The sequence below is a fragment of the Phocoena phocoena genome, chromosome 11 (assembly GCF_963924675.1).
Source record: "Phocoena phocoena chromosome 11, mPhoPho1.1, whole genome shotgun sequence".
NCBI classification, from domain to species: domain Eukaryota; kingdom Metazoa; phylum Chordata; class Mammalia; order Artiodactyla; family Phocoenidae; genus Phocoena; species Phocoena phocoena.
In genome coordinates, this window is record NC_089229.1 from 2,968,542 (window position 1) to 2,991,356 (window position 22,815).

The following is a 22,815-nucleotide window of genomic DNA, read 5'->3' on the forward strand; positions in this document are numbered from 1 at the left end:
GAGGCCTGCCGGAGTAAAGAGATAAGATGACCATTCCTGAGGTCAAGGAAACCTCCCCGACTGCACATGTGCAGAAAGGCTCCTTGGGGGTCAACAAGGAGGGGGCGCTACTCCATAACAGGTGATGTGAAGGCCGTCCCATAGGCCTCTGGGCTGAAATCCACGCATGCTGGGGAGGGGCCTAGGGCAGGTCACGTGTGGAAAAAGAAGCCAGACGATTGGCCAAAGGTAAAGAGACCCGGAAGAACCGCCCTATATGAATGACGTCACCACCTCTTTACTGGGCCCCTCCTCATTAGGGGGGACGCCCACACCCTTTCTCTCCCCGTGTGCATCTCTGCCCTGCTTCCGTCTTAACTAAGCAAACTGTTTCTCTGTGTGCTCTCCCACCTGTTGTCGTGCTGTGTCTCTTTGTACCTGTTTTTACAGTTTCTGCCTCCTTGAGAAACGCGTTTTTCAACGGGGGCAAGCGCCACGGCAGCTTTGCTTCGAGCCTCTAGCCCTAGCTGGCCTAGTGGCTGGGGTTCCTGGTTCTCACCCAGGCTCCCCAGGTTCACTTCCTGGGCAGGGAACTATGCTTCACGCCACCGCTCACTGCTGTCTCGCCAAGATCAACAGTATCTGAGGGGAGTCTAGGTAAGTTATAAATACGTGCTATAAAAAGTAACCACTGGGCTTCCCTGGTGGCACGGTGGTTGAGAGTCCGCCTGCCGATGCGGGGGACACGGGTTCGTGCCCCGGTCCGGGAGGGTCCCACATGCCGCGGAGCGGCTGGGCCCGTGAGCCATGGCCGCTGAGCCTGCGCGTCCAGAGCCTGTGCTCCGCAAGGGGAGAGGCCACAGCAGTGAGAGGCCCGCGTACCACAAATAAATAAATAAATAGATAAATAAATGAATTAATTAAATAAAATAAAAAAGTAACCACTAACTAAAAGAAAGGTGGGGAGAGGAGAGATGGCCGATAAGCCAGAGTGAAAACTAACATGAATAATAAGGAAGTCTCCCTGAGTGAAAGGAGCCGGTCTCAAAAGACTACACACTGTGTGGTTCCACGGAAATGACATTCTGGAAGAGGCAAAACCATGGAGACAGTGAAAAGACCAGTGGTTGTCAAAGGTTCAGGGAGAGGGAGGGATGAACAGGTGGAGCACAGAGGATTTTTAGGGCAGTGAACTACTCTGTATGATACCATAATGGTAGATACACGTCATTATACATTTGTCCAAACCCACAGAATGTACAGCACAGAGAGGGAACCCCAATGTCAACTATGGACTTTAGTGAATAATGACACATGGATATTGGCTCATCAACTGTAACAAAGGCACCACACGAACGCAAGATGTCAATAACAGGAGAAACCTTGTGTGTGTGAGGAGGTGGCAACAGAGTATATCAAACTCTCTGTACTTTCTGCTCAATATTTCTGTAAACCTGAAACTGCCCTAAAAAACAAAGTCCATTAATTTAAAAAGTACCCAATGCGTGCAAAGGAAGGGAGGAAATAAGATGAAATGAATAGAAAATAAATAGCAAAATGGCAGCGTAAACCCCAGCCATATAAATAATTACATGAATGTGAATGAACTAAACACACACTAAAAGGGTAGGAAAGCAAAATCCAACTATAAGCTGTCTACAAGAAACGTGCTCTAAATAAGAAGACACAAATAGATTAAAAGCAAAGGGATGGAAAAGACACACCAAGGAAATACTAATCATAAGGAAGATGGAATGGCTATATTAATATCAGAGGAACTGGAATCCAGCACAGGGGATATAGCCAGAAATAGAGGAATATTTCATAACAATAAGCATACAAATTCATCAAGAAAACATAATCATCCTACATGGGTGTGTATCTAATAACCAAGATTCAAACAACATGAAGCAAAACCTGACAAAACTAAAAGAAGAGACAAATCAACCATTAGAGTTGGAAACGTCGTAAGTCCTCACTCAGCAATTGACAGAAACAGCAGACGGAAAATCAGTAAGGATACAGAAGACAGGAGAAACACTACCTATCAACCAACATGACCTAACCGATATTTACAGGAACTTCCCCCAGCAAAGCAGGACACACATTCTTCTCAAGGACACATGAAACACTCATCAAGATAGACTACGTGACACATCTCAAGACACATATCAATTAGTTTAATTACCAATTTTAGGAATTGAAGACATCACTTTAGTTCTTATAGACATTAAAAGAATTAGGGAATGTTGCAAACAACAGTATGTCAATAAATTAGACAATTGTTTAAAATGACCAAACTCTTTAAAATACACAAATTATCAAAACTGACAAGAAAAGAAATAGAAAATCTGGAGCCCAACCCAGAGGAGAAATCGAATTTGTACTTAAAACTTTCCCACAGAGAAAGTTCCAGGCCAAGATGGCTTCACTGTTGAATTCCATCAAGTATTTAAGAAAAACGCAATACCAATCTTGCCCAAACTCTTTCAGAAATCACAGGAGCATTTCATGAAATCACCATTTCCCTAATGCCAGAACAGAAAAAGAGAATACATAGAAGAAAAGAAAATGGAAGACAATCCTGTCATCCCTCAGTATACAAAGGGGGTTGGTTCCAGGAGCCCCCATGGATACCAAAATCCATAGATGCTCAAGTCGCATAGTCAGCCCTCTGTACCTGCAGTGCTATATCTGTGGATTCAGCAAACCCTGGATCATGTAGTACTACCCGTATTTAATTGAGGCAAAAAAAAAAAAAAAAAAAAGCACGTGTAAGTGGACCTGCACAGTTCAAACCTGTGTTGTTCAAGGGTCAGTTGTATTCCTCGTGAACAGAGATGTAAACCTCTTTTAAAATATATTACATACAATACAATACAATACAATATCAAAGAGAATCCTGAAACATATAAAAAGACTAACATCTCACGACAAAGTGGGACTTATCTCAGGAATGCAAGCTGGCTTAACATTAAAAATTAATCAATGTCCTTCAGTACATTAACAGAATAAGTCAGAAAAATCATATGAGCATCTATCTCAACAAAGAAAAAGCATTTGGCAAAATACTGATTCATAACTATTTAAAAGTCTCAGCAAACTATGATCTGTCTTCCAGCTCTTCTTCCACCAAGTCTTACAAATTCTATCCTCAATCTCTTCGTCCTTTATATACTGGTATTCCTCAAATGTAAAGAAAAAGACCTACCAAAATAAGGCAGAATGTTTATTGAAAATACAGACTCCTTGTCTGTGGAATTTGCACTGTCAAAACCACCCTGGTAAAGGGCATCTATGAAAAGTCAACAGCTAACATCAAAGTTAATGGTGAGCGCCTAAATGTTTCACCCTCTCCACCAATACCTGGAAGGAGGTAGAAATGTCTGCTCTCATCACTTCCGTTCAACATTGTACCTGAGGTCCTTGACAGTGCAAAAAGGCAGGAAGAGGAAATAAAAGCCACACATATTACACAGAAAGAAGTAAAATTCTATTCATTTGTAGGTGACACCATTGTGCGCATAGAAAATCCTGAGGCATCTACCCCAAAGCTCCTAAAACTAACAAGTGAATTTAGCAAGATTACAAGAAACAAGGTGTGGCGTATATTTTCCACAACAACCTCTCTTATCCCGTATATTCTTTCATGATGTGACCAGGGCACTCCTGCATCAAGAGATGGAGTCTAATCTCCCTGTCTTTAAAGTAGGCTCATGACTCCTTTACCCAGAAGAGGAGAGTGGAAGTGATATTATGCGACTTCTGAGGTTCGGTCATGAAAAAGTGCAACTTACACCTTGCTTTCTGGAAGTCTAACTGGGAGCCTGAACCATTATGTCAGAAGTCTGACTTGCCTAAGGCCACCGTGCCATGAGGATGTTAAGCCACATGGAGAGGCCATGTGTGGGTAGCTTAATCTACAGTCTCAGTCTTAGAGCCGTCCAAGCCCAGGCACCACACACTTAAAAGAGTGAGACTGCAGATGACTCCAGTCCCTAGGCATCAACTTGTACCAGCTTTCAAGCCGTCTCGCCGAGGCGCCAGACACCGTGGTGCACAGACAGAGGTTCGTGGTGTGTCCTGACTGAAATCCTGACCAACAGGATCCGTGAGAGTGATAAAACAGTTGTTCTAAGTCAGGAAGTTTGGGAGAAATTTGTTACACAACAATAGGAACTGGAAAACTGTCAGTTTACAAAACTCAATTGTATTTGTACAAAACTATCAGTAAAAATCAAAAAAAACAAAATTTACCAAGAAAGCTATACCATTTAAAGTAGCATCAAAAAAAAAAAAATCTAGAAACAAATTTAACAAAAGATGAGCAAAACCCATACACTGAAAACTACAAAATGTTTATTAGGGTAAGTTAAAGAACATTTAAATAAATTTAAAACTATACCATGCTTACGGACTAGAATAAATTAATACTGTTAATTCTGGGACAACTGACACATAGACTCAAAATATAATTCCATTCTAAATCCCAGGCCGTAAGGCTTTTTTGGTAGGAAATGGCTAATGATAAACTTTATATAAAAATGCAAAGGACTGGGCTTTCCTGGTGGCGCAGTGGTTGAGAGTTCGCCTGCCAATGCAGGGGACATGGGTTCGTGCCCCGGTCTGGGAAGATCCCACATGCCCCGAAGCGGCTGGGCCCGTGAGCCATGGCCGCTGAGCCTGTGCGTCCGGAGCCTGTGCTCTGCAATGGGAGAGGCCACAGCAGTGAGAGGCCTGCGTATCACAAAAAAAAAAAAAAAAAAAAAATGCAAAGGACCAAAAATACTCAAGACAATTTTTTTTAAAAAAGAACACACTTGGAGGACTTTACCGAACTCCAAGAAAAGCTACAGTAGTGAAGACAGTGTGTACTGGCATAACAACCCATTAACAGATTAATGGAACATGATAGAGTGTCCAGAAATAGACACACATGTATACGGTCATTTGATTTTCAGAAAAGGTGCCAAAGCAATCTACTCTGGAAACATAAAACTGTTTTCAACAAATGGTGCTGTGTTAACTAGGAAATCTATATTTTAAAAAAGAACCATGGTGCCTTCCTCACATACAGAAAAATTGTCAAGCTAGATGACAGACCTAAAAGTAAAAACTAAAAGTACAGTTTCTAGAAGAAAAACATAGGAGAATACCCTGGCACGCTGGGCATAGGAAAAGACTTTTTGGTTAGGACACAGACAACCGTTACCACAAAAAATAATAATAATAAATTAGAATTCAACAAAATTAAAATTTTCTGCTCAGCAGAAGACTTTTTTTTTGTGGTACGCGGGCCTCTCACTGCTGTGGCCTCTCCCGTTGCAAAAGCAACAGGCTCCGGACGCGCAGGCTCAGCAGCCATGGCTCATGGGCCCAGCCGCTCCACGGCATGTGGGATCTTCCCAGAGCGGGGCACGAACCCGTGTCTCCTGCATCGGCAGGTGGACTCTCAACCACTGTGCCACCAGGGAAGCCCCAGAAGACATTTTTTAAAAGTAAATTGAGGGACTTCCTTGGTGGCACAGTGGTTGAGAGTCCATCTGCCAACACAGGGGACGCATGTTCTAGCCCTTGTCCGGGAAGATCCCACGTGCCACAGAGCAACTAAGGCCATGCGCCACAACTACTGAGCCTACGCTCTAGAGCCCGCAAGCCACAACTACTGAGCCCACGTGCCACAACTACTGAAGCCCACACGCCTAGAGCCCGTGCTCTGCAACAAGAGAAGCCACCGCAATGAGAAGCCCGCGCACAGCAACGCGTTGAAGACCCAACGCAGCCAAAAATAAATAAATAAATAAATACTTTTTTTTTTAAGTGTATATTGACAAGCCACAAACTTGGGACAAAATATTCTCGTTCCCTCTCTCGATATGGATATAGATATAGATATATAGACACCGTACGGTCAGGCCACTCAAGATGGCTGTTCTCTTGCTCTCTGTACGTCCCTGCTAGACCAGCGCCTGCTTCACCTACACCTGCTCATGTGACTGACCTTCCTTCATACCTGCCCCAGGCCCCAGCTAGTGACTGTTCTTATCAAAGGGGCCATGAGGGGGGCGTGCCTCTCTGCTGGTTTCCCTGGTAACTGACAAGCCCACCTGAGGTCAATTCCCCCTAAAACTGGCAACGTCCCCTTCCCCCAGGAGTGAAGACAGCCGCCATGTCCTGCCCACCGCCCGCCGCACGTGGTGAGGCATTGCTCCAGGAGCTAAGCTCCCCCGTCCATTAAACCGTGGATGTCTCTGTTGCTGACTCCAGGCTCTTTCTTCACTCTTAAAGCTGGGCAAGTACAGGCCTTGCAAGCCTGTGGAGTGAAGCCCAACAAGATAGATACATAGATACACACACACACACACACACACACACACACACACAGACACACACACAAACACACACACACGACTGCTAACCAGCAGAAATAAAAACAGGGCCGTGCAACGCCAGTGAGGATGTGCGGCAGCCAGACCTTAGTGCTGATGGGTTTATGAAACGGCGCAACCAATTCAGAGAAAAGATCTGGAGGTTTTCCATAAAAACTAAGTATAGCCCTACGCCACTACCCAGCAAGTCCACTCCTAAGTACTGACCCAAGAGACAAGAAACACACATCAACGAGAGGACGACTACACGAGTGGTCACGGAAACTTCACCCCTCACAGCCGAAGACTGGAAACAGCCCTGGCTTCCACCAACTGGAGGATGTTTAAACAACTGTGATAGATTCACACGATGGAGCACCGCTTTGTAATTAAAAGGAATGAACGACTCACCCAGGCAACAACATGGATTTCGCTGTTTTCAATGCTACTGTAAATTGATTTTTTTAATCTTCATTTTTACACTGGCGCACAATAACTCACTCTTAATGAATCTTCTGCTTCAGCCCAGTAACCCACACATTCTTGTCTACTTAATAAACGTTTCTAAAATGTTGCCAAGGGTCCTCACTGTTATCGACTGGAGCTCTAACATCACAGCTCTGAAGGCGCTTCCACCCCACGCGTGACGCCTCTGGATGCGAGACAGGAAAGTGCCGCGTGGAGCGGGCGCTCCAGCCCCTCGCTGCCCACCTGCGGGCCGGGCACGAGGTCTGGCTCTGCGCTCTCCTCCTGCTGCTCCGCTGCCCCTTCCAGCTGGAGACTCCTGATGTGTCAAGGCCACGTAAGCATCCTCTCCACCACCTTCCCAAGCAACGCACCGGCCCTCTGTTCTCTTTCCTTGGAGTTTGGTTGAGAGGCGGCAACAGATCGAGGTTCTGGATCCTTCTGAGGATCCTGGGCCACCTTCTGAGCGTGCCTCAGGCCGCTCTCCTTTACAGAGCAGAACCTTCTCCAAGGGCTCCCTGTGCAGGCTCTGGTTCCCTGTGATACGTCGTCCCTTTTCTCCCCCTGGCTAACTCACAGCAGCTGTATTTGAGGGACCACCCCGCCCCCCGCAAGACAGTGTCCCCTCCAGCCCCCAGTCACAGGTCTGGTCATTCCGGGCCTTTCTCTGCCAGACACTACACCAGCACGTTTCCGGCCTTTTCTCTGGCAAGTTCCAAGATAATATCGTCGCTTTCCCCAATATTCCCATCCCTTCCATGCCAGCAACCAGTTCTTAGAATTGAGTAATTCTTCCCCAAGGAAAGAAAATGTAAATGACTGATTATAAAAGGCAACAGTCCTTTTCTACTCAAAGAGGCTGTCCTGCTAAGTAATGAATCTGAGAGTAATAGTATGACTGCAGGGCAGGCAAGTATGGAAGCCGTAACTCAAGAGGTGAGAGCTCCCTGACAACCCTGGCGTCATGTTGTTAGTGAAATGAGAAGGCTGGCAAAGGCCCAAGAATAATCCCCGAGAAGCCAGAGAAGGGCTCGCCCACCTGGACTGGGACCTGGGCCTGCCCTGCCCCGGCGCCGCAGCAGAGGCCTTCGAGCAGCTTCCTCCCTCAGAAAGCACACGGGCACTCTCCTCCTCGGCCCCAAGGCCGTCCTCTGTAAAGAAGCAGCCCACCAGCTGGACTGGCTCACACGGCCTTTGGTGACCTAACCAAAAAGCACCTCCAAAGGCGGCATTAGAAAGACACGATCCGTGAAACCACTGGAAGAAATAACGGCCCTCCAAATTTTTTTTTTGGCCATGCTGCGTGGCTTGTGGGATCTTAGTTCCCCGACCAGGGATTGAACCCAGGCCACAGCAGTGAAAGTGCTGAGTCCTAACCACTGGACCGCCAGGGAATTCCCCCACCAAATTATTTTTAAAAATTAAATCTCTGGGGCTTCCCTGGTGGCACAGTGGTTGAGAGTCCACCTGCCGAGGCAGAGGACACGGGTTCGTGCCCCGGTCCGGGAAGATCCCACATGCCGCAGAGCGGCTGGGCCCGTGAGCCATGGCCGCTGAGCCTGCGCGTCCGGAGCCTGTGCCCCGCAACGGGAGAGGCCACGGCAGTGAGAGGCCCGCGTACCACAAAAAAATAAATAAATAAATAAATCTCTGGCTGGACCCTTCACGTCGTACCTGAGGACAATCGACCTCATTATGAGACCCGAGTGTGGCTCTATCCCACCAATGAGACGGGAAAGCCCACGTCAGGGCCCTCCACCTCACGTTCCCAATGGCCCCATTGGGAACATGCAGTCAACTCACGATGCCCAGGATCCAAGGAGCAGGACGTGGGCAGAAAGACCCACTGTGGTAGGATCACAAGTCCAGGGCACAGCTCCCCCAGCCCCAGTGCCAGCCGACATTCACTCGTGGCGCACTTTCTCGGTCTTGTACTTTTCCTCCTGTGAGCTCACCCTGGGGGCCCCTCCATGAGAGCATCTCTCCCTGCGGGGCTGCAGCTCCCACGGTGCTCAGCCAACCGCTGGGCTCCCTGGGACCCTTTCAAGCAGTCTGTGAGGTCCAAACTGCATTCATAATGACACTGAGGCATCATCTACCTCTGTCGCCGTGTTGGCATTTGCTGTCATGCTACAGAAGTGGTGGCAAGTAGAAGTGCTGGCTCGCGGCACAGACCAAGGCAGCGTCCACAACCGTACTCAATGCCACACACTTGTGGTTTAAAAAGGGGCAGTTTCACTTAAGGATGTCCTGGGTGACACAGGAAAGTTCCCAATCCTACGATTAGTATTGGGTTAAATCTTGACCCTTGATAAACATCTTTTCAGTGTTCTATGGGGAAAATGGGAAGCACGTGTAAAGCTCTGGAGACGTGCACCCAAAAACATTGATTTCTTCCAGAAAAGCAATTTTTGGTGCAGTTCTGTGAGCTGAGAGCAGAACTGGATACACTTTCCAAGAGAAAACGTACTTGAAAGAATGACCAACAGGCAAATTGGTTATTCAAACTTGGGTATCTGGCAGACCTTTTCTCAAAAATGAACAAACTTACCCTGTCACCTCAAGGGAACCAATTCACAGTGTTTGCTGCCAATAATAATATTTGCACTTTTAAGCCCAAATCTGAATTTTAGAGAACTTTTCTCCACCACTCTGGGCTTGACAGTTCCTTATGAGACGGTGGTAACACTAACAAAGGTGATTTTTTGATACTGTATGATGAGACGCACCAATGTTTAGAAGATCTGCATACCTCGGGCATCCAGGATTTTCCAGTGACCAGTGTCTGATGTGACAGAACCATGCGTGTGTAAAAGATCTATTCCAAGTGCAAGACAGGTCACTGGATTTTACTGTGACTGAGCACAAAATGTCCACTGATATGACTTCACATTCACACTGCATGACCTTTAAGAAACTACCATCTGTTCGGCTGTGGTACAGTATTAAAGGGAAAACATATTACAACAGGTTGACTGGAGAAACACATATGAGAATTCAGCTGTCTTCTGTCAAGGCACGTAAAGTAAAACCATGCCTTTCTTCTCACTAAACATTTTTGTTTGGGAAAATATTCATTTATCATAAAAATATGTTATTTATAATAGCGTACAGTGGGTTTATGACACCTGGTCCATGTTTCCTCTTGATTTTAAGTCAGTTCATATCCTCACACTTATCCAAACTACAATGGCGAGAGTACTTGCACACACTGAAAAGTCCCCCACGGAGCTCGCATGGGGTCACGGGGGATGGCCTCATCTAAGGGAATTACAGAAGAGCCCCCCCAAACTCCCTGGATGCTGGTAACGGGCATCGCTGAACGCTTGCTCACGTGAGGATCTCATGGAATCAGTCGTGAGCATGTGACAGAAAGACAGACGGCTGCCGTTGGCCTGGCGTGCGTGGTAATCACACACACACACACACACACATGCGCGCCAGGGAAGCATTATGCCTTCCACGCAGCACCCTTGTCAAGAAACCATTTCATCAGACAACAAATCTCGGGTGAAAAATGAAAGGCAGCATCGGTTTCATTGTACAGCTGATTTTATTTACAAATAGAAGCTGGATAATCTTGTATTTAAATAGCAGAAGTTCCATCACTCATGATCAGAAAAGTGACATCTGAAATTTATAAAAAGTTTCAGATTATGATTCAATCTCCTTTCCAAGGAGGAAAAGAGTCTTAAGTTTTGGGAGAAAGACTGAAAAATATGAAAACATTAGCAGAGTAGAGAAAGGATGAATTGATGCTGGGGCCAAAATCTGTCGCCAGCAGGCACATTTTTCTTTACAAGATACAAAATCAGTCAGGAGGAGTTCTGATGGGCTCTCAGATACAAGCTTTCTATTGTTCAACTCCAGAAAGGGCTTCTGCTTTCTCTTTGTCAATTCCTAAGTTATCAAGCGGAATGGGAACCCACACAGTTTTCTTCAACAGAATCGTCCTAGCTGATTTATTCAAATTAAACCTCAGGGCCTCACTCAGCCTTTAGATGACATCTTAGAAAAACCTTGCTTGGGCCATTTCCATCCAATCAAGCAGCTTAGCTGAGGCCTCTTCCGTGGGCGGCATCAGGAACGCCTGCTATGACAACAGCTCAGGAAAAGCCAAAGCTGGTGGGAAACGCCTGTGACGAGTGCATCCGCAACACCAGTCCTCTCTCTTCAGGTGGAAGGGCCTTCCTTACCTGGGGCAAAGGGATCCTGGCAGAACCCAAGGCCCCCGCACAGCGTCCATCCCGTGGCGGCCATCTTTGGACCGTCCTCCAGTGAGTGACCGGAACGAACCTCAGACCAAAACCCTGCCCCGGGCTCTTCCTCTCCTCTGTCGGCAAATTCACGGTCCCCCTCCAGGTCCCACTCTGCCCCGCATGCGTGTCGTCGGAGCGTGGTTTATGCCTTGTGCCGCAGCGCTCACACCTCTCCCCTTCACCCCACGGTGAGCCCGGGAGCTCGGCCCTAAGTCCCTTCTCCCGCCCCAGAGTGGGTGCAGCCCCGGCCCCAGGCAAGCGTCTGGCAAAGCTGTGTGGGCACCAGACAAGCCTAAAATGGCCCACAGCTGGCTCGAGGGCCGTCTACCTACCGCGGCCACTTCCCGCCACACGCAGGGCTCCAGCCCATCTTCCTGCTCTTGACCTGCCAACGTCCTCCTCCCCGGGCACTGTGTGTGAGTTTCCCCCTGATTTAGGGGAATGGATGATTCCATAAAACCATCCCAGGCCCCGGAAGACTCCGGCTTTCCAGGGAGAATCCCAGCCAGGGGCCCAGCTGACACCAGGTCCAGCAGAAGCCCCAGCCACGGGGGGGGGCAGGATGCCCTCCAGCTCATGCTTCCCTCTGGGACCCGGCAGCGTCACTGGTCCTCGAGCGCTGAGATCCCTGACCCGAGGCGGGCGGGGATGGTGGGGCTGGCCGCTGACGGGCCCCGGTGTCACGGAGGCGGAGCCAAGGCCTTTAAGTCTGACGCCCTTTAAGAGGCGGGGTCCTCTGAACACAGTTCACGCAGACAGTCAAACGGCTCGTCAACGACGCCCCGCGCTGGGGGGCAGGACCACAGTCACCGGCGGCCGAGTGGGGCGGGGTGGGGGGGTGGAATACCCGCGGGGATCGGACTCTGCAGGGGGGCCTGGTCTCTCCGAGCCCTGCGCTGTGCCCTCCAACCGGCTCCAGAGGCACGTGTGCGCCCGCAGACACACAGTCACCCTGAGGAGTATGAACTCCGCCAGAGGGACGCCACGGGGTGGCGCTGCCTCCGGGGGGCTCACCTGGATGCCGTCCAGCAGCCGGCTCATGCACCAGTACGTGTCGGCCTCCACGTTGCGCAGCGCGTCCGCAGGCACGCAGGAGACGTCGGCGGTGTCCACGTCCTCCTCATCTGTGCCGCGGGGCAGGGGAAAGACAGGGAGCCGTCAGCCCACGGGGTGAACGAGCGTGTGCGCTCGGCCGGCGGGACCCGCCTCCCCACCCCCGCCCGTTCTCCTCGCTCTAGCTAGATGACTTGGCATCTCCCACCTCATCACTTAATGGTTCTCGATTTTAATACCTAATTAGTTGCAGATAATTCAGATTCTGAATCCTCTCCAATTAATTAACATAATTAACATACTGTAAATCATTGCTTCTCAGGCATTTCACATCCTAATAAGAGAGGACCTAAAATATCAATTTATTACTTATTCCTCACTGAGGTCTGAACGTTTTTTCCTAAGATTTCTAAAATTCTGCTTCTCATACATTCACATATTCATTCAGTAATAACCCCTCTAAAAACCCGTTTCCAAGGTTAGAGTTCCCAAAACCACACTGCGTAAATATTTCTATGCTATGAGCAAACACCAAGAAAGCAAAAACACAGATGTGTTTGAAAGAAAGAATAGGCAATGGTGCTCTAAATAATTTCCTCCTCCAAGCATAAAAAATCGAATGAGAAAGCATAACTTAAAAGCTTTAAAATGCAAAACAGATGCCTAATTGAAATGGCTTATCAGACATTTGAAGAAATTAACTTCAGATCCTTATAAAAACTGCTATCATCCAGCATAACACTCATAAAAGTTTTTTAAATTGTGCATCCTATTCTTTTGATTTTATTTGCTTTTGTTGTATTTTGCTAATGTGCATGGCGACTTTGCAAGGAAAATGTTCTTCAAGAAAAGAAACATTTCAGCCCGGAACGTATTTAGAAAGTTTTAAGTGGGTAAAACTGACAATAATCGTAATAATGATAACTGCTAACATTTACTGAGTGGTTATCAGATGCCAGGCACTCTTCTTCATGTTTTAAACGCATTAATTCTATTACGGCCACCATTGCACCCCTTGGGAAATGGGGTACAGAGAAACAACGAGCCGGCCCGGTGGCAGCCTGGTAAGCAGTGGGGTCAGGGCGTGGACCCGCCATCCGTCCCGGAGCCCGGGCTCGTAACCGCTCCCACAGAGCAGGCCAGCCCTCCGCACCTGTGCACACCTCACACCCGGGCTTCGATCACTTCCCCAGCAGCAGCCCAACACGGCCTGACTCCCACCGGGTGCTGGGCTGGAAGAGCCGCCTGTGAACACCCTCCCACTCCGTCCTCTGTTCGCAGCGGAAATCAGAAAGTAAAACAGGGAGGGTCCTTCCAGGCCAGCACTCCGTGGGGAAACCAACCAGCTGGGGCCTCCACGGGGGGCTCAGGAGCCCAGACAGGAGGCCACGGCCCCGGACACACATCCAACCGGGCACAGCCTCGCGGCCGTGTAGACCACAGAGCAGATCCAACTTCTAATCACCGCGTCTCCCTGGAGGCACGTCTGTCCTTCTGTGCAAAGGAAAACAGCACTCTTACCTCCCTTCCTTCATCTGCCCCCCCTCATTCACTCAATCATTCACTCAACGAGTTTTTTTGTTGGTTTGGTTCGGTTTGGAGGGTTATTTTATTGAGATATAATGCACGTACCGTAAAGCTCACTCACCCCTTTAAAGTGTAGCACTCAGCGGGCTAGTATATTCACAGGGCTGGGTAACCATCACCACAATCTAATTCCAGAACGTTTTCATCGCCCCGGACAAACCCTGACCTCATTAGCAGTCACTCCCCATTCCCCCTGCCCCTCCCAGCCCCCAGTAGCCACCAGGCTGCGTCCTGCCCCCATGGACGTGCCTGTGTGGACATCTCACCTCAGTGGAATCACAGGACACGTGGTCTTTTGTGTCTGGCTTCTCTCACTGAGCACGATGTTTCCAAGGGTCACCGTGTCGTAGCCTGTGACAATGCTTCCCTCCTTTTTATGGTATAATAACTTTCCACCGCATGGATGGGCCACACTGTGTTTATCCCCCGCCCCTCGGTGGTCACTGGGTCATCCCCACGTCGAGGCAAAGTGACGAGAGGCAGCAGGCCCTCCCTGTGTCCCTAAACTCCGGACCCTTGGGCACAGAGATGAGGAGGAACAAACGCCCCCAAGAAGCTGGTGGGTTAAAGGGGAAAACAACTTAAAAATGGAAAACAGAAACATTTAGGTACCAGACAGTCACCCGGGTGATGGGGGAAGGGTGGGTTACTCGGACCCAGGCTGTGTGCCCAGCCAAGGCCCTGGCAGGCAGACCCAGGCGGCCCTGTCCCCTTCCCTGTGACATGGGACTGGGATGAAGAGTGCACCGGGGCCAGCCCTGAGCTCCCCGCTGCCCGAGTGCGCCCGTGAACCTGCACCAGCCCAGCTGCCCCCCTCCGGGGCTGGGGCCCTGCCTCCTGCACTGGGCACCGCTCTGCCCGCCGGGATGGCCCAGCAAGGCGCCCGGCCTCGGAACTCTGCAGTCCCAGGAGGCTCCCTGTGCCCACACGCCCCGAGCACACCCTGGGATGGAGGCCCACCTGATTCTGCACATGCCCTGGCTCCGGAATTTCTCGTGGCAGCCGAGGCGGGAGGTGTCATCACCGCCAGTTCACAGATGGGGTTCACTGCCCTGCGCTGTAAGGGCTGCCCTGCACCGGGTCCCACCCGTCACGACGCCCTTCCTGCTGCAAGATCAAGTCCGCAGACAGGAGTGCAAGTCACCTCGTCGGGGCGGAGACCTGCTCGCTGAGAAACTCGATTCAGCATCCCCCCAGACTAGTGCAGAGCTGGGTTTATTTTCCATTCTCAGGGCACCGCGTCGACAATACTCAGAGGGCTCCTCTGGAGGTCTTCCGTCCACGTACCCTCTTTCAAGGGCCTTCAAAGCACTGAGATACTTCCTCAGCTATAAGAAAAGGCAAGCGGGGGACTAAAGCCCTCCCCAGACCTCAGGCTCCTCTCCTGGGTCACAAGCAGCGGGGCTGCCTCAGCCCGGGTCCGCGGGGTGTGGGCAGGAGCCTGGGTGAGTTTTCTTCGTCTGTTTAGCTGGCTTATTATTTTATCCCAGGAAATATCGGTGTCATTTCTCACAACGGGCCATTTGGTACTCTTGGATGTAATGAAGGAATGGCATTTAACTCACACAGCCCCTATGCTAATCTGTCTTGGAAAAGCCGAGAGAATCGGAATGACCCTTATTGTCAGAATGAGATAACGACCCCCCGTATTTTTTTTAGGGGAGCACAGAGAGCAGTGCAGTCAGAGCCGAGGGATAGGCCCAGGAGTGCCCCTGGCGGGGGCACAGGTAACAGGGCACTGCTGGTTCCGAGGGGGCTCAGCTGGACCTAACCACGAACAAAAGAGCAGGTGTGGTACAGGCTCGGTCTGGTAGAGGCTAAGCTACTCACCCCCCAGAGAGTCCACACCACGGGGCAGGGACGAGCTCTCGGGGTCAAGACCATCTGACCCCAAGGGTGCACACCTGCCACCAGAGCTCACCCACTGCCTGGGACAGCCCGGGGGTCAGGGTGGGGGCGACCAGGAGGGGAGGAAACCCAAACACGGAGCCGCCCCACTCTGCACAGGCCCAAGGAGTCTGGGCTTCAGGCCGGCGGCCATGGAGCCCACGCCAGGTGGGACTCAGTGACAGCGGAGAGGCCGGAAGAAAGGCCATCAGCCAAGACCAATGAGAGAGACCCACGGAAGTGAGGCTTCCCGGGCCATCCCAGGGTTCAAAGGAAGAAACGACCCAAAGGGAAAAAATGATCAACTGACAGGTACAGGAGAGCAGACAGGCCCAGGCCAGCAGCAGACGGAAGTGAGGCCTAAGTAACGACGTGGCTGTGGCTGTGGCTCTGCAGCACCCCTGGGACCTGGGGGGTTGGGCCACTCTGACACAACCCGTGAAGATGCTCCACGCGGGAGGGGGGGCGCAGCACAGGGCCCCCAGGGCGGGGGCAGGGCCCACACAGCCTCCCCACTCCCCACCCTGCAGGGCTGGGAGCCAGGACCGCCTGGGACTCACCACGGCAACGTGTAAACGTTACTTAAAATAACGGAATGTAAACCAAACTGTTTCGTCAAAAAACAGACTAGATTCTCTGTCTTGCATTTATCTTCTAATCACAAACAAACAGCAACGCTGGCATGAGTAACACTGCACCCAGCCCTCCTCCCCACGTTATCCACGACACCTCCCTTCAGGGGCCAGGCCCTGTACCCCGGGGACACCACGTTGAGGAAGGTGACCCCAGAGAGCCCTCAGAGTGCCAGGGAGGACGTCAAGTGCACAGGCTAACCCAAGGGGCGCCTGGGTGAGGCAGAAAAGGCGCTGACCGCCACAGCCCTGGGCAGTAGATCAGGAGTCCCAAGTGGACCACAACCAAATATAAAGGCACAGGATGTAAAAGCAGACATTTAATTAAAAATAATCTCACTTGTCTTCTTAGATCATAGAAAACCTTTAGGGGATGATTTAAATAAATTCTTTGAAAACGCCGTCCTACCATATGATTGTTTAAAAAGCAATTTGTAAAACAATCCCATCTTTACCCACAACTCCATTTATATGGAAAACTCCACCGCTGCACGTCTGTGTAGACGTGCACACAGAGAACACTGCTCAGAGGGATGCCGCGGAGAACCGTGGGTGCCCCGGGGTGTGATTGATGGGGTAGGAAACTATCACTGCTTATTCTCTACGGAAAGGTACAGGGTAAAAAGAGAACATCCATTTTCACAATGCAGTTATTTTAGCAATAGGGGAAAAAGTGTTGGTTAAGCCATTGGGATAGTTTAACTAAAGTCTGTCTTTTCCACAGGTAAATAACCCTAGAGAAAAAGTGCCCAACAGTGGTGGTACTGTAAATGGTACCTCACAGGGTGTTTGGGGGTCGGAGTGATTAGAGTGAGGGGGCCCGCTGGCATTCAGTGGGTGGGGCCAGTGCTAGCCAGCCTCTGCCAGACTGGGCAGGTGGGCAGGTGGGTGGGTGGATGGATGGGCAGATACAGGAAACTATTAAAAGAATGGAAGGTACTCAGCCTGGTCAGGAGAAAACCACACAGGGATATAACTGCTGCTGTGAAATACCCCAAAGCCTGTCTTAGGCAAATAGAGAGCAGAAATTTCCTGTCCGTGTTTCCGTGTCCAGGAGACTAGAGAGCATCAGTGGATAAATGAACAGGCAGGCTGATGAGCTCAAAACCCTAGGACGCTGCGATGACGAGGGTGCCCACCACTGACGGACGGACGGACGGACTGAGTGTCGCGCCTGAGTTTCCACAGCGCGTCCTCTGGTGCCGGGGCCATTTCATCTGAAAACAGCCCGCTGAGGAGAACACCCACACCCGACAGACATGGGGCCTGCAGGCAGGGAGCGGGCCGGGAAGGGCAGAGCCCAGAGGCTGTGCTGGCCCCCTCAGTGTCGCCGCCGCTCTGGACGGGCCGGGCACCGGGGCCTCTGACTGCGTGTGGAGAGGAGGAAGGAGCCCTGGTCCCTAACCTCTCTGCACGGCAACAGCTCTAGAAAAGCAGGACCTCGTGCGTAAGAAACAATCCCCTGTCCCCGCCCCTGTGGACTGCCGCACAAGCTCACCGAGCTTTCTGTCTCCTGGGGGCGGGATTCCCACAGCCTCCTCGCTAACTGGAAAGGGGAAATTGCTCAGTTTAAACAGCGCTGGGACCATCACGGGATTCCAGGACAGCGATCGCCAGCGCGGGCTGGACAGCAGCCTCATTCAGCACGAGGTGTGGGGAAGAGCGCCGGCCCTGCTGGGGAACAGCGAGGGCAGGGAGGGGACCAACGCTGTTGTTACGACTACGTCCATCACCCCCTGTGCACGAGCCCTGCGATAAACCTCTTCACGTAATTAGAAGCTTAGCTGGTAATCAAAAATAGTCCCTTCTGTATGAGCAAGCTGGACCGTTCTCCTGTCTAATCTGCTGCATCGCTCAACTTGGGAGTTTTAAATTTGAAACCCTGACACTTTGGTGATGGAGACTCCAGCACTTAATTACATAGATCTGGGCTCCAATGTAGGGGAAAATCCTGCTTTGGCCAGAGTAGTGTCACAACTCAAGGCTGTAAATTCACGAAACTCCTTGGCCCGGCAAAAAGAACGGATGCTATGATCAGACTGGCTGAGCAGTAGGAATGCTCAATTCTAACGTAAATAACGTTCAACGCAAGGTCACGGACTACACCCTGTCAGAATGCCCAATTCTGTGACGTGGTTGAACACCCGCAGCCCACAGTCCCGGGCACACGTGGGTGGATGGGCTGTCAGCAGACAAGGGTAACAGATCAAGGAAAAAGCAAGGACCACACGCTCCCCCCGGTCAGGCAAGACGGCACCACTGGGCCACGCTCAACTGTCAACCTCCGGCCCTGAGAGGGACCCCAGTGACAAGGATCGACCTTCTCTCACCAACAACGGGCTCTGTTTCCGTCCCACCCCACCCCAAGCACACCCGCCATCGGGGCTTCCAGTCTCACAGACGTGCAGCCCCAAGCGGAAGGCACGCTCTCGGGAACAGGACAGAGGCGGGGCCGGGCAGCTACTGGTCTCTTCCTATAACAATACGGGTACCTGATGCCCAGGGGAAAGGGCCTCCCGGCAACACGGGAAAACGGCAGTGGTGGTGTGGGTAAGGAGCCCAAGAGTGAACGGAAATTTCTGTATCTTTAGTGACCCTTGTTTTCATAATGTCCTTTTGGCAAAAGAAAAATTTTTAATCTCGTAACATTCTTTTAGCTTGAAGGGATCTTTGATTTTTTTCCATAATTCTGTGAGCAAGAGTTTTTGGTAACAGAAACGCTACTGGTGGAAATACTGATTGATTCTATTAACTTGTATTGAGCACTTGTATGTGCAAGAAAACGTGAATATGGTTGGCAGGTGAAGACGAAACCAAGAACCACCCGCGGAGCCTGGAGGAAGAGGGCACCGGTGCACGCGCTCGTCCACAGATGCGCTCACTCACTCATTCTGCTTATCGGCCTTATTTATTGATAACATCTGTGGACCTGATTTATCTCTAGGGAGATGCAATTCACATGGCCGTGTCTGTGGACAAAGAACCAGCCAACTGGAGAGTGAGCAGGGACAAGGGGCAGACACAGCAGGTTCAGAAGAGCACAGAGAACCTGACCCCCGGGGAGGCGTGAGCAGGGGAGATGTGGCATCCGAACTGGGCCTGGGAAGACGCAGAACAGAGCACACAGTGACGGGAAAGAAGGTGACGTGAGGGAGGGGCCTCAGGAGGCAGAGCCAGGAAGCTGCACGGGCGTCTGCACAACTAGGTGGGACAAGAGGTGGTGAGGGTCCTGATTCCGTGGCCCCCGGCGGCAGGCTCCAGAGCCGGACTTCCTCAGCGGGAAGGGGAGCCATGGAGACACCTGTGCATCGGCGTCTGCACGCAGGGGGGTGGGGGGCACAGGGACCTGATGGAGGGACAGCACTGTGGACAGGAAGAGAAGGCCAGAGGCGGGGGAGATGCTCCCAAACAGAGCGTGTGAACATCAGCCGCCACAGAGGCTCACATGAGATCCTGGGCCGCACCACTCATGTCCCCCCGCTGGAAAAGTCACTGCCAGAGAACAGATCGACTCCACACCGTGAAATGCCAGGTGCTGGACCACCTGCTGCAGAGGACAGGTGGCAGGCCACGACGCAGCAACGCCCCGCGGCACTTCCTCCATGGCACGTGTCATGAGCTGTGTCACTCCCTACTGCTTTACCTGTGTGCTCTGTCCCCCCACTGCAGTAAGAGCCCCTGGAGAGCAGGGCCATACCCACCCTGCCCTCCGTGTCCCCAGGCCCTCCACCCACACACAGCAGATGCCCCAAAAACACCCGCCAGGGCTTCCCTGGTGGCACAGTGGTTGAGAGTCCGCCTGCTGATGCAGGGGACACGGGTTCGTGCCCTGGTCCGGGAAGATCCCACATGCTGCGGAGTGGCTGGGCCCGTGAGCCATGGCCGCTGAGCCTGCGTGTCCGGAGCCTGTGCTCCGCAACAGGAGAGGCCACAGCAGTGAGACGCCCGCGTACCGCAAAAAAAAAAAAAAAAAAAAAACCAATAAAAACACCCGCCAAGTGAATGAACAGACTGCCACCAAAGAGCCGACAGCCTAGGAGGGAGGAGTAACTACATCAACAGCTGGACCTGGAACACAGTAAAAGTTATGCCAACGCACTCTAGGAAGAATGAAAAAAGACTTTACCCCAATGTCTCTGGTTAAGGGAAATATCCAAATTATTGCTGAATTTAAGATTATACATAAAGTCTAACTTGCCTCCACTAATGGCTATGCAAACAACAAGTCAACCAAGGAGAATTCCTTCAAACTGAAGGAGGCACTCTTCCAAACGATGTCACATACAGCCTGCCCTAAGAGCCTCCTTTCCACAGAAGCTCAGGGGGCTCTGAGAAGGCCAAGCTCCCTCTGATCTTGAGGCCCCCGTGACAGGCTGCAGCTCAGGCTGAGCTCGCCTTTGAGAATTGCAGGCACACTTTCTCAGGAAAACAGGCCCCCAGGTTCACGGGCTCCCGCCCTCTCCGCGCTCCAAGAGTCATAAGCAGGACACACATGGCCTTCCCCAGGGGCACACAGACCATTAAACCCACATTGCTCATCTGAGATGCGGTGGGGCTTCGACCCTCTCTCGTCAGGCTCACAGGACGAAAGCTTTCACATCTATTCACTGAATTAAAGGGTTTAAGCCCTTCGGTATTCCCTAACGGGGAAAGGAGTGGAAGACTTTTGGTTAAGACCTTTCTGATGCCGTGTTTCCAATCAGAAGCAGGCTCTGTAGAGAGACCCATCTTTCAGAAGGCGGACAGCAGTCATTCGTACAGAGAATAAGCTTCCTGGAGGCACGCTCACCTGCCAAACGCAAACTGATCATAAATCAATTCATTCAATTGATTTACTCCCTTTATCTAAGTAAGTCAAAAATAATTCCTCGAAGGATAAACGGGTCTTTAAATCAATCAGCAAAACTCTCCCTCACCATTACTAACACAGCCAAATGGAAAGAAAGGTTGACCAACACGAGACCCTGCTTGCTCCCAAAAGCCTTGGTGAACTGCATTCAGAAAGGGGTCGAGGAAAGCCCGGGGGTGCCGCGCTGGGACAGAAAGTCGCCCCAGAAGGTGCGTGTAGAGGCACTTCCCCCAGGGTGATGATGGAATCCCAACTCAGCGTGTGAGCACAGCTCAGAGAAAGACCCTCCCAGGGAAAAGCCCAGGACAGAAGGAAAACCTGGTCTGCGTCACCATATTCAAATGTAAAACAGTTGTAAGTGCAAAAGTGAGGAAGTAAAACAAATTGGATAAACATCTGCAACACAGTACAGGCCAAGGAGTAACATCAAGCAATCTACGAAGAGTTATTTCCCAGCAAGAAAAATATATGTCAGCCTGGTAAAAATGAGGAAAATACTTGAAAAGTTTACTTATGAAAAAGTCAGTTAAAAACATAAAGAAATGGGGACTTCCCTGGTTGCCCAGTGGGTAAGACTCCACACTCCCAATGCAGGGGGCCTGGGTTCGATCCCTGGTCGGGGAACTAGATCCCACATGCATGCTGCAACTAAAGATCCTGCGTGCCGCAACTAAGGCCCAGCGCAGCCTACATAAATAAATAAGTATATTTTTTTAAAAAACATAAAGAAATGATCAGTAGCACTAGTTATTAATAAATTCAACTAAATATAATGAGTTCACCTATAAAATCGGTCACATTTCAAAGTTTAAGGTAGCCAGCGCTGATACAGGTAAAGAGAAACAGCCTCAGGAACCACAGGGCGCACACAAAACACAGAAGTTCCACTAAGAGAAGGATAAATGCGTTCTGCAAAATAATCTGACAAAATAGGCCAGCGGCCATGAACATCCACAGAGCTCTGCTGTGCCCAGATGGCGAGCCAGGCACTGAGACAGGGGCCCTGGGCCCTGCCCTGCCACGGCTCGCGGTCTGGCTGGGGCGCGGGGCTCCACGGTGCCAGCCCAACTCCCCGTGAGAGTGGGTAGGCCCCCCCCCCCGGGCCCCCAGGTCGGGGTGAATAAGGTGCTGTGTTCCACTTTACTACTAATGACACGACGAAAGCCCAGACGTGCACTCCCAGGAAGTCACACTGTGAGCACCTTTGCTGCTGGGGTGATGGAGGTCCTTAAGCTCTGGCTCATTAGAAGGGTTTGCGGCCCGACCTGATGGACAGCACAGCCTTCACTGGCAGTTCCAACAAGGTGACTTGGCCAGGGCCATTCGCAAGTGAGCAGCTTGCTTTCATTGACATCTCCTGGTCCTCAATAAATCATTCAGACACATCAACTCCAAAATTCCGCTCGTGTTTTCAGGCTACTGACGTCCCAACTGTGAGGCAGTTTACGGCGAGAGTGGGCATGGCATTTGCTGGCGCCCGATATCAGGGTCTCATTCGCAGACTGCAGTGGAGTCCGTGTCCACGGCCGCTGCAGCAGTTCCATGTCTGCGTAAAAGCCTGTCTGTGCTCACTCACCAGGCATGGCCTCGCCAGGAACCAGGCTTTCAGTCACCCTGGCAATGCCCCTGATGACCCATCAATCGAGAATTGCTACACTTCAACCCATTCTTCCCTCTGTCACCTTCAGCAAATGAACCCTGAACAGGAAGTTAAAAACTGCTTACATTGTAACTAA

At 50.8% G+C, this 22,815-nt stretch overlaps 1 protein-coding gene across 3 annotated transcripts in view; it reads right to left on the reverse strand.

Annotated features, from left to right (window-relative positions):
• TBC1D22A (TBC1 domain family member 22A) overlaps positions 1-22,815 on the reverse strand; it is a 318,317-nt gene that overhangs the window by 119,427 nt on the left and 176,075 nt on the right. For all 3 annotated transcript variants that reach the window (XM_065887138.1, XM_065887136.1, XM_065887135.1), the window contains one exon: positions 12,086-12,195. In XM_065887138.1, the coding sequence (XP_065743210.1) occupies positions 12,086-12,195 (110 nt within the window). The remainder of the gene's footprint in view (positions 1-12,085; positions 12,196-22,815) is intronic.